The sequence below is a fragment of the Nicotiana sylvestris genome, chromosome 10, assembly GCF_000393655.2.
Source record: "Nicotiana sylvestris chromosome 10, ASM39365v2, whole genome shotgun sequence".
Classification (NCBI taxonomy): Eukaryota; Viridiplantae; Streptophyta; class Magnoliopsida; order Solanales; family Solanaceae; genus Nicotiana; species Nicotiana sylvestris.
The window spans coordinates 149,023,221-149,035,697 of NC_091066.1; the positions used below are offsets into that span (position 1 = coordinate 149,023,221).

The 12,477-nt window shown below is 31.8% G+C and overlaps 1 protein-coding gene across 1 annotated transcript; it reads right to left on the reverse strand.

Annotated features, from left to right (window-relative positions):
* Positions 1–5,015: 5,015 nt before the first annotated feature.
* On the reverse strand, positions 5,016–8,717 carry LOC104240019 (intracellular ribonuclease LX-like). Its single transcript, XM_009794797.2, has 4 exons — positions 8,536–8,717; positions 8,269–8,424; positions 6,362–6,554; positions 5,016–5,432 (listed from the first exon to the last, which is right to left on the reverse strand). Exons 1-4 carry the CDS (start codon positions 8,638–8,640, stop codon positions 5,182–5,184), a joined length of 705 nt encoding a protein of 234 aa, XP_009793099.1. The 5' UTR covers positions 8,641–8,717; the 3' UTR covers positions 5,016–5,181.
* Between the last annotated feature and the right edge of the window lie 3,760 nt (positions 8,718–12,477).

Genomic DNA, 12,477 nt, shown 5'->3' on the forward strand with positions numbered 1-12,477 from the left:
ACAGAAAATCAGCAATTACTTCTGTCTTGTTTGTCTGATTCCCAGTCTTGTTCAACCTGTTCAGTCAACTCTGTTTTCTTCCAAGTATCATCTGAGTTCATTAGTTGATTCATATTGTTCGTTTCCCCTGGATTGGTCTGTCTTGGAGTATTATTCCTACTGCATTGTTTGCTGCTACCTGTCTACCATTTCTTGTCGGTTCTAACTGTATCTTGCACTGGGAGTTGTTCTATTGGTACCTGCTGTTACTGCTGCTGTTTGGTATCGCTTCTATTGTCCTACTGACCCCTTGCTCCTTCTGTTGTATCCAATATCCAGGTACACACTAAGACTCGCATTTGATGTAACAATGAAAGCATGAATCAAAAGATTTGAAGGAGTTAGAAGCACCTGTTGTATTGCTTATGAATTGCCTTTTAATGTTGTTAAGATATGTAGTTTCTTGGTCTGTTAGCCTAATAGAGACACATTAGTAAGGTTGTACTTAATTAAAGTTTATGCCAATCTGAAACTGTGACATTTTATTCGTTTAGTAGTACATAAGATGTAAATACAATCCATGAAATGTGCAGCCATTTTAATACAATTGTTAACTCATACTCGCTATTTAAGCATGTTTCGAATATGTAAGGGCAAATGATTGTTTAGATCTAGCTAAAGACAATACAGTTTCAAACTCTTGAGTTTCAGTTTGCGTGAAGCAGTTTACAGGATGAGTTTCAAATACCACTAGTCGCATTTCCCAAACAAGCAATTTTAATTAATCTTGTCCGAATAAGTTAAAGTTAGGGAGCCCTTGTAACAGTCGTAGCATTTCATCAATCCCATATACATTTCTTTTATCAAGTTCAAAGCATGTTTTCATGAGGTACAATGTTTCTTCAGTCCGTAAATAATTAATCGGACGATTAGCTAAAATCCTGATTTGGGCCAAACACATAGTTAAAAAATAGCACGCATCTTTTCTTCTATTTTTAAGAGATAAACACATCAGAAATGTAACCGTTTCAGGATGGGCCATTTAATAAATTTCATGGCCTTCTACAAATAATAACGCGCTAGACCCCTTAGGCATCCTTAATGAATTACACTCTTAAACTTGGGTGCGCATTGATGTGACCCGAATCCAAATCTCAACGGAGTCGAAATGTGTTAACAACTACGGGTGCATTGATTGTGACGTGGTTCAAGATGCATTTTCACGACGTTGCAATTCTATAAAAATAAATGATAATAATAAAAGCGGTTTAAACTTAATAAAAGCACATAAGTCACAACCTGTATTTAAATCAGATATTTAGCCATTATAACAATTTAAGCGACCGTGCTAGAACCACGGGATTCGAGGGTGCCTAACACCTTCCCTCGGGTCAACAGAATTCCTTACTTAGAATTTCTGGTTCGCAGACTTCATTTGAAAAGTCGAATATTTTCCTCGATTTGGGATTCAAGATAAACCGGTGGCTTGGGACACCAAAAGCCAAACCTTTCCCAAGTGGCGACTCTGAATTAAATAAATAATCCCATTTCGAATATTGTCACTTAAATTGGAAAAACTCCCACCCGCGCATTTCTAACCCTTCGGGGCGGGCGCGCAGAAAGGAGGTGTGACACTTGTAGGGATAGTTAGTTCGGGATTTGGAAGAATACGGGTTGAAATCAGAACAAGTAGTTCCTTAAGGTTAGCTAAAAAGGCTAAGTTTGACTTTGGTCAATATTTTGAGTAAACGACCTAGGAATCGAGATTTGACGGTTCCAATAGGTTCGCATGATGATTTCGGACTTGGGTGTATACTCAGATCGGATTTTGGATGATCCGGGAGCATTTTGAGTATGTATTGATTAGTTTATATACTATTGCAGAATGATATATTGTTGAAGAAAGTGTGATATTTTGTTCAAGGTATTTACATGGAAGTGGGAAAGAGAATAATCCAGTGGACAAAATTTGTAAAGGTATCAGGTTGAGCCATTCAGTAGATTATCATTTTTTGAACAAAGGGTTGCCCTTTATTAGGAGATACATCCAGAAATCTTGAAGAGCTTGAACGAAAGCAAGCTCATCTTTATGTTTTGAGAAATTGTGAAGAAGTTCAACCATTTTTACGGTATGTTTCTTTATGCCATTGTACATTTCTGCTTGATTTTGTTAGCCTTTTCTCAGTTATTATGGTTATTTTAAACAGTGAGTACGAGAGTGAGTATGAGCAGAATAATAGGAACATGAACTTCGATGATTGGTTTTTCCATCGAGTAAGTTTTCATTACATTGTTAATTTTTATTTGTAATACTTCTTTAACATCATTATTTTATTTATTTATTAATATACAGATTATACAAATGCGCATGAAAGGAAATTCACAAGTAAGTTGCAAGTAGTATTCTTTGGCTAGAGGTCCTTTTGATGGAGTCCAAAGATTCAAAGGGTATGAGATAAATGATTTTAGATTTCATACTAAACAACTCGAAGGAAATAGGGTGAAGCAAAATAGTTGTGTTTTAGTACGAGGAATAATGAATGGCCAAAATATAAATTATTATAGTACTCTGACCGAAATAGTAGAACTTCAATATCTTGAAGGTAAACGGATTGTTTTATTTAAATGTGATTGACTGGATGTTGATCACATTGGAAAAGGAGTGAAGATAGATAAACATGGCTTTGTTAGTGTCAATACTAAACGAAAGCTAGCAACAAATGAACCATTTGTTCTTGCATCTCAAGTAGAACAAGTTTTTTATGTCAAGGATAATCTTCATCCCAATTGGTCCATTGTCTTGAATGGTCATTCTACTTATTTTACTGGTGGTGCTCTCAGTGAAGAAACTTTTCAACAAAATGCTCAAGAGTTCTCAGGTACATTTGATGAAGATGAAGACTTTATGAACTGGAGAAGAAATGATCTTGATATTATTAGCACTAATGTTACCTTAGATGATGATATTATTGAAGACATCGAATCAGAACCTGAAACTGATGATGAAGATTTATTACTGTAAAATATTTAGAAGTCTTATTTGCATATTTTTTTATCCTCAAGTAATGTTAAAATTTTACTTATTTATTTGAGAGACGGTGTTTAGTTCTTTATTATTTTAAAGAATTTATGTATTACTTTATTATATTAGTGAATTACTCTAATTGAATATGAGTTAATATTCAATAGTGTTGGATTGAGTTGAATGATCTTTGCTACCAGGTGTTATGTTGATGGATTCTCAGTGGAAACTATGGCGAATTTTTTACTAAATTAATAAATAAATATTGTTAAACATAGCATAGTTGTTTATAGAAATAGATTCTCGATGCATGACACTTGAATTAGGAATAACTATGTGATTATAAGAATTTTAATAAATTTCACACTTGAATTTATAAACTCTAACAAATTCAACCAAAGTCCCTTGCATTCATTCCAACTAATGAATTAGTGACTAAACCTTTGTCTTCCTACTCTTTATAATTTTGTTTCATAATTGTCGCAAGGCGTGTAAAATGTTTGTCCTCTTTTTATAGATACAAATGTATCTATGTCTCTTGATAAGGAAAAACTCATTTAAGAAATTATCTATTATGAAGTTTTATAATTTTAGATGCTCTTTGCGTGTCAAATTTTTTAATAAGCTTCTAAAATAGATTTTTCGTTGAGTTGTCTCGTGTAGGCTTTTCCTGAGCACATATGTCCCAACAGTTACTACAATCTTTGAAAATTGTAGCAAGACTATTTTTTTAGCTATGGAATTATGTGCAAATAAATGTATCGTGGCTAAAAGATTACAATTGCTACAGTGACTTCATATGCATAGCAAAACTTAGAATTAGCTACAATATTTATTGTAGTTATATAAATTCGTGGCTATATTATTTTGCCATGATATTAATCGTAGCTATTGAGCCAATTATTGCCACGATTTTTATAACCTGAAGCAAATATATTCGATATTTTATTTGGCATAATTTATTGTGGCTAAATATTTATTGTTGCTATAATAAATTAAATGCGTGGCAAAAACTAACAATTAGCTACAAATTTATAACGTGGCAGTAAATGTGTAGCTATTTTCGCAATTATTGTCACAATACTAACCAACTATAGCAAAAAGTAGGAATTAGCTTTGCCAATTTACTTTTTGTAGCTAAGAAATTTCACCAAATTGTGAACAGCTAGGGAATTTCAATTTTTATGGCTATTGCTAGATAATAGCCAAGCTTTTTTTATTCGTAGCAAAGAATTCGTAGCTGTAGATGCATAATGTTGTAGTGAGAAATTTTACCACTTTACGTGGTTACAATTTCTTACAAACTCTATTAGAGTTATAATCACAACTTATTGTCTTTGCTTGTATTTAAAATACTTACCTTAAATGAAGTTCATGAAACAATTGACAATCATTATGCTCAATCTCAAAGTTTCTACTCAATTAGTTAGAGTCTTGTATAGTAACGTGTTATAAAACAATAAAAGAATAAGAAGAGTATTGCAGAGAAAAGTGGAGAAAGCATTCATATTAATTTGGATTGAATTACATTGAAATAGAACCTCTCTATTTATAGGGGAAAAGTGACTTAGCCACTAAGTAATAACCCTAAAATCTCTCTAAAATATAGACATTCACCATAAATAAAATACTATTTATAACAATATCATATAAATTAAAACGACCGAGTGGAGTATTTTTTGAATAAATGAGTTGTCCAATTCGATAAATTTACAAGTAAAGCTCCTGATCGAATTGCAAATAAAGCGTCTTTAGTAGTTGATATTTTTGAATTGTCGGTATCTTTTATTATTATTATTATTATTATTATTATTATTATTATTATTATTATTATTATTATTATTATTATTATTGTTAAGCTACTACCATTTGTAACTAAACACTAAGTAGCTTTTAAAGTGGTGTTCTTATCTAATTGACGAGCCATATACAGATGAAAGAAGAAAATCCAAGAAAGACTTATAAAGAGAAAGAAAAAGGACAATATACATATGACAATAATAACAGAGTCAAGTTAAAAGATGGAACCATGTTTACTGAAATTGAATACGAGAAAATAAAACGTGACATTTCGTTAACATATTATTACATGTGGAAGGTTTTTAATTAACAATACAACAGAAGATCAAGAAATATGATCAAATAATTGAAGTTAACCAAAAGAAAAAAAAGAAGAAGTATTAAAATTCATCATGGTCAGAGGAGAAAGGAGGGAATTCAATCTTGGAACCACATCCTCGGCCATGTGGGAAAACTGGGCAATCAATAAAATCTGTTGCAGTTTTGTCCACACAGAGATAAACTTGGTAAATCTGGTGATTTCCTTGTGTATCCACATTGCATTCTATGTAAGGGCTGTGTCCTACTCCTTCTTCTATTGCCTTTTTAATGCTTTCTAAAGTGTAATGTTCTCCATTCCTTGGTGTAATCCCTAGTAAACACAAAATAAAATTAGCAGCAGAATTATTCTAATATATTAAAAAGAAGATTTAACTTATATACACTTTTTTTGTTTTTTGCTGCAAGGGAGGATTTCATTGATAATTAAGAAGTACAGGAGGTGTTCAAGGTATATTGCTAGTGCCAATTGCATCTAACTTCTATACACATTGAGACTGAGAGAGTTTCAAGAATTTTTACACTGTCAATATTTTTTTAACTTATTGTAGCAAGTACTTAATCTGCATTATTTTTCAAATCATAACCTACTAAGTGACAAATTGACTAATCTAATATATTCTTTAAATAACCTGATAATGAAAAGTTATGTTGGACTCAAAAAAAAGTATTTATGCCATATTGACAAAAGAATTTAGCTTATATGCCTTGATCATAAAATACATTGACACTATCAAGGGTTAGTTTGGTTACTAGTTTTTTTTTTTTTTTGATTCCCGTACCCTTTGGTTCCTTTGATCCCCTTTTGTTGGAGCTATTGCTCCTTTGGTGACTCAATCCAACGACCCTGAAGTTATAGGTGGAGGGTGCTGACCATCTGAGCAGTCCATTCTAGTTTGGTTACTAGGATTAGGATACTATTTCCGATATTAAAGTTGTGATTGCATTTATCCATTATTTGATTATTTATATTAGCAAATACCTGTTTAAATTTTATACCATAAAACTTGATATTATTTATCTCATATAGAATGTGAAATTATAATATGTTCATTGCATTGTAAAGTCATTGTTGTACTATATAAGCTGCTTTATTTTTCAGGTTACTGATCTTATTTTACAGTTGTTACTAATTATCTTTATGCAACCAGATAGTTTAAAAATCTTTGTAGTGTCAGTTTATAGAAATTAACTGTTGACAAAGAGGAATTTTGCAGTTGAAAAACACACACACACACACACCTGCATTCTTAAGGTTTTCAAGAAGGTTTGATTTTTTCCTGAAGTCAAGAGCAGCTTGAAAGTAAGCACGTTCACCAAGAGCAGAACAGGTTCCATGTTTTAGCCATTCATGACTCCAAAATCTTACACCATCGCTACTTGGGCAAGCCAATGATGGCCAATTCTTTTCCATTGTACTTATAAGATCTGAGATCTGCAAAATACAATTTTATGAAAAGAATTTAGTATTATCTTACTGCATGCATTACTTGGTATACATTGTTCTAATTAAAGCAAAATATTGGATAAGAAACATTCATACTACTCAAAAAGACAAAATCACCAATGATCATGGGTGGAGCTAGAAGGTAACATACAGCCAGGTTTAGCCCTAATAAACATTTGTCAAGATTCTATATTTGTATTAAGAAATTTATTAAATATATATAAATATTAAATTCAAAAATCTAGCTAATAACATTTAATGTCGCTATCCTAAAATTTAAAATCCATACAATTCAAATCTTAACTCTGTCTCTAATAATAAAAGAACATTCGTAGAAGCAAAAGTAAAGTCCCACCATGTCTAACAAACCAGACCTACTAAGCAAGGAGACATGGGTTCTAACTGCTAAGCAACCAACCTCTGAGCAATAATACGTTAACATTTTTAAGACTTGACTTACCGCATTACTTCAATTTTACTAGGTTAACATTTTTAAGAATTCATTTCTATGCACTAATATTGTAAAAAATATTATACAATTAAATTATTATAAAGTAATTACAGGTAAATTTTAATGATAAGTATTAGGAGTAATTGATAACTAATTGGTAAATTGGTAACTAACATGTTACTGGCAATTGGAAAAATACTTTGTCAGTGGATATAGCTCAATTTTTTTTTAATTACATATATAAGCTTGGAGTAGAAATCTTAGTACAACGAAAGAAAAACATTTCTTAGAAGCAAAAGTATGTCAGCCATGAACAAATAACGGAAAACAAGAATTCTAAGCAAGGAAACGTGGACAGCAAAAAGTAACAAATTATACTTTTTGTCAAAAGAGAGTAAATGCCAATTCATCTAAAGATCAGCTAATTATTTGGTCTTTTGAGTAGAAGATGTCATTTTTCACGACTCTAGCACAAGAAAAATACTACCTACCTTCACAACATGCATGCATGTTACTGTATATATATTATATATATTTGAAGATAAATGTAAAGGAAGTTTGTACCCAAAAGTTATCGGCTCAGAGTTCCATTTGACTGGTTTTCAATCTCTTTCGTAATTAACTCAAGACTTGAAAGAATTAGGAATCTACCCTAGCAGTTTTTCAATCACTTTCGCGGTGAAGAATTAAGATCTATTATGAAAAGTTATGTATGTGCAATATTTTTAAGTTCTCCCTCCGTTCCTTTCGAATAAAGGTCAATTCCTTATATCTTCGGTGTGAATACTGGAGCAGAATTCTTCAAATACTTTGAAATAAAATTTATACATTTGAAAACTACTTAAAAGGTACTACTTCAATTCATAAGCTAACGTATATAGGTAATAATTCAAAATATTGAGTAGTTTGAAAAAATTGTAGCGAAAGCAAAACCTGGTTGATTCCTCAAGAAATAATTAATAGTATCAAACAAAATAGGACAAAGGATAGGTCGTTACAATAAGTCTGAATAATTACCTAAAACAAAATTAGTAGAAGTGTCTTTTATTGACTCAAGTGTCACCTACATGTCATTAAAGCAATCTTTCTATATATGGAGATGAAAAATCATACTATCAGAGAAGATTTTGATTAACAATATATATATATAAATGACTCCATTTGTGCAAGTTGACGATGATATTGACGTAAACCTAATAATAAAGCAATTTGTGCCTACTACTTCAGAATTAAATTTGAAAATGTGAGTACCTTTGACTCATCCAAAGAGCTTTCACGATCACAGTTTTGAGGCCATTTACCATTTTCATAGTTTGGCCATAGACCATGGATGCTAAAATCTTCATCAGGTTTTCCGGTAGTCGGATAACAACAACTACGTCTTGTATCACAATAAGATGCTGGCCACTGCATCAAAAAGAAAATCTTTTAACTGATCTAATATTGTTGAAATTATTTTTTACACTGTCAATGTATAGAGATTAAACGCCTGCTACAAAACATAGTTGGAGTATTTACCTGTTGAACAAAGTAGAAGAAATCAAAGTCCTGTTGTGCAACACAAAGAACTAACAAACATTGTGTAATAAGAACCTTGATCAACAATGATTTTTGAGGTTTCATCACGATAAACTTTTGAAGTTGCTTCAAAGCTTTGTTCTTTCTTTTGAGAAGATGAATAATCGAAAGATAAAGTATATTGTTAGAGTTTGATAGTTGCGTATCAATTTATAGGCACAAAAAAAAGAAAAGACACGTCGTGAAGGAATATCCTGATAAGTATATGCCAAGTATTTCTGTAATATTTTATTTTCATTGTTGCGTGTTCAGCCTAAGCCCATGTGTCAAAGTCAGTTGCCTATATCTTCATAGGCTTAAGTTTTGGAGATCACGCATTGACTAATTAATTAGCTTCTGCTACTCGATATTCATGAACAATTTAAACTAAATAAATTACAGTCAAACTACTGTACCGCAGTCATCCTTTGTAAGTTAAATTTTTGTTGGAACTAATTTTTCATGTTAATTATGTTATATTAAATATATGTTCTCTATATTAGCATTACGCTATAGCAGTCAAAAAATATCCGAATGAATGATGTCATTACACAGAGATTTGAATGTATTAGCTATAAAGTGGTCTCCCAATCTTTAAATGTTATGAATATAATAGTAGAAAATAAGTAGATCGAAAAGGAATCTTGCAATGAGAAAGAAGAAGTAAAGTCCTGTATTTTCTAGCTGGGAAGTTCATTTGGAAGTTAAGCAAGGAAACGTATGCCTTGAGCTACGTTTGACAGTGAGTAATAGCTTTTGTTTTTTCAAGCAAAAAAATTGCTAATTCATGTAGACATTTAACTTAAAATTGAAACAACAACAACGTCTCACTTCTAAAAAAAAAGACTCGACTTAAGACATTCTTTCAAAATTGACCTCATAAACTTAAAACTCAAAGTGGTTTTAAATTTATTTGTGAAATATGAGTACTTCGACTTCGTCAATTTCAATAATAGACTAAGATTTACCAAAATGCAACTTCCCCCTTGATTTATTTATTTATATGGGTACACATAAGAAGATAAGGATGCCCAGGTTGACTTTAATTTACAGGCTCTCAAGTCTCAACCTACGAAATTTATTTGCTAAAAGTAAGATTAGTGTCATAATATTTAAATTAAACTGCCATGAAGTTGGAAAGATGTGGTGTTTATAAAGCTAATCTTGAATTAACGAAGCTTATAATAAGGACCTTCTTAAGATCATGAAATAATATTATAAGCAGACAAAAGAGATTTTTTTTTTGGGTTAGAGACCAAAGAGAGAAGTATATCGTGACACGTTCTTGGACTAATTTTAGTTTATTTAACTTAATTTTTTTTTTGGTCCATTTTTTTTTATACTTCGAAGACTTTGTACCACTTAATTGAGACAGGTTTTTGTTGTATGAACAGAATAAATATAGATCAAAGTTAGGTGATAGGGCCGATCCAATCTATTAATTAAACAACTCTGTTGTATCTTTTCTAAAGTCCAATTTATTATTTCTCTTTAATAATCAATGCTTCATTAGATCTGTAATTATAAGAACACGTCACAACCTTTGTGTTAATCTATTGCTTTAATATCTGTGGGAAGTACGTAGGAAAAGAACAAAAAATTGGAACGATATAAAAAATAGAAAATGAGAGTGATTCTTTTCCCTTTGTTTGTTTTCTGACGATAAAAGAGCCATATAGTTGGAGGGAACTACTGCGGTGACTTATTTCATGTCCAAATATGGGCACTAAATTGGGGTGACACTTTGAATCCAAACTCATTTAACCCTTCGAACTCGCTTAAGAATGGGCTAGTCATTGTACTATTTATTTGTTAAATTCAACTCATCTTGCCATGGGGGATTTGTATCTATACCCGCTTTTTGTGTCACGTTTTAATTTGTATCCATTTTGTAAAAAAAATTACAAGCATACCCGTTTTTTCGTATAATTTCAGCATACGAGGCTGAAGTAGCAAAGACAATCACGCAAAACTTCAGCAACTAGTAGACGGGCCTGAAGTAGCAAGTGTGCTGAAGTTTTTGTTTTGTAACTGGGGAACTTCAACTCTAGAGTTGAAGTTTTTATTTTTGTAACTGGTGAACTTCAGCTATAGAGCTGAATTTTTTGTTTTGTAACTGGTAGCCGAAGTTTTTGTTTTGAAACTGGCGAACTTTAGCTCTAGAGCTAAAGTTTTTGTTTTGTAATTGGAAAACTTCAGCTCTAGAGCTGAAGTTTTTGTTTTGTATCCGTCGAACTTCTAACCGAAGTTATTTAATTAACTTAGATACTAATATTGAAGAGATTGCCATTATCCTTTCAAAAGTCCCCAGAACAAGATCGTTTAATGTTCCAAAGCTTTGTGCCGTTTTCTCAAAGAAAAACAAAAAGAAGTTATCATTAGTTATGTCTGTATAGAGAAGCAGGAAGATGCTAATGGATAAAAATTCTTATAAATTTATATGAAAAAAATTCAAAGACAATCAATGATAGAATGGCAACCTCTGCTTATGTGAGAATTGTTATATTTTGTGCCTGGAGCGTGTAAGAATCATTAATATAAATAAAGTCTGTTTATGCTGATTTGGTAGTATCTTTAAACAACTTCTGCTTAGCTGAGATTTTCCTGTAAATGATTCGAGAGAGTTGCAAAGCAAGGAGGAGGAGAAAGGGGGCTGAAGTTATTTAAAAAGTGAGTACAAAATTTAAAAAAAAATATAGGTATAGGTTAAATGGAGACGACCAAATAAGACGCCCCGTGCAATTTTTACTCTTGTCATAGCCCATCACTCATCTAAAGTTGGATTGACTTTTTTCCCAAATTGATTTATAAATAACTTTGCTAAAATATCTTTAAATTTGATATGTTATATATGACCATAACAATAGAAAAAAGTCTTACTCTATCCGTTTCAGTTTATGTGAACTTATTTCCTTTTTAGTCTAAAAAGAATGATCCCTTTCTATATATGGAAATAATTTATTTCTATGCAATGATCTATAACTACACAAAATATATGTGCCTCATTTTGTCACACCTTCTTTTTGCCTCTCCAAAAGATAATGTGTGTTATGGATTGTGGGTTAAAGAGCTTTTCCAATTAAAGTGACAAACTTGAAATAGGGATTATATTATCTACAGAGTCGCCACTTTGGAGTTGATTATTGCCGGTGTTCCAAGTCATTTTTTATTTGAATCCCTATTCAAAGGAAGGCTTGACTCTATTATTATTGGTCTGCGAAAACAAAGTCCGGATAAGGAATTCTGTTGACCGGGGAGAAGGTGTAAGGTATTCCCCGAGTCCCGTGGTTCTAGCATGGTCACTTTATTGACTATATTTGGCTTATATTATTTTGGATAACTTGTATTTTATTGGATCTCATCTTTTACCTATGTCTGCTTTTATTGCTTGATTAACATTTATGAAAAGGTTACTTTGAAATAAGTCACACGTGTGAATACTTATTTTGTTACATATCACAATTATGCCACAGAGACCATACATATAGCCATGTTGTTTAATTATTTAAAGCGCACCTAAATAAACTAGCACACTTGAATTATTTTCCTAAACTAATTTAAGATTATTATAAGGCCAAGAGTTATGGAATTGTTTGGGAAAAAGTGTATGATTTTAGATATTTAAATAAATAAACTATCATATACCAATACCCTACATCCCAACAATTGAAGCCTAAACTTATGAGTTGAGAAGTCGAGTGAGGTTCCATCGAGGCTCCGGTCCGTAAGTTTGTTATTACATCAAAAATCAAAAAGAAACTAAACAAGTCGATCAGCTATGAGTTACAAGATTCCTATCTATGAGTCTTCTGAAGCTTGATCTTGAGTCTTGGATAGTTCTTCCTGCAGACTCTGATCTGAATCTTGATGCTCGTTAGCTGCAACCACTGGTTCATTCTTCTT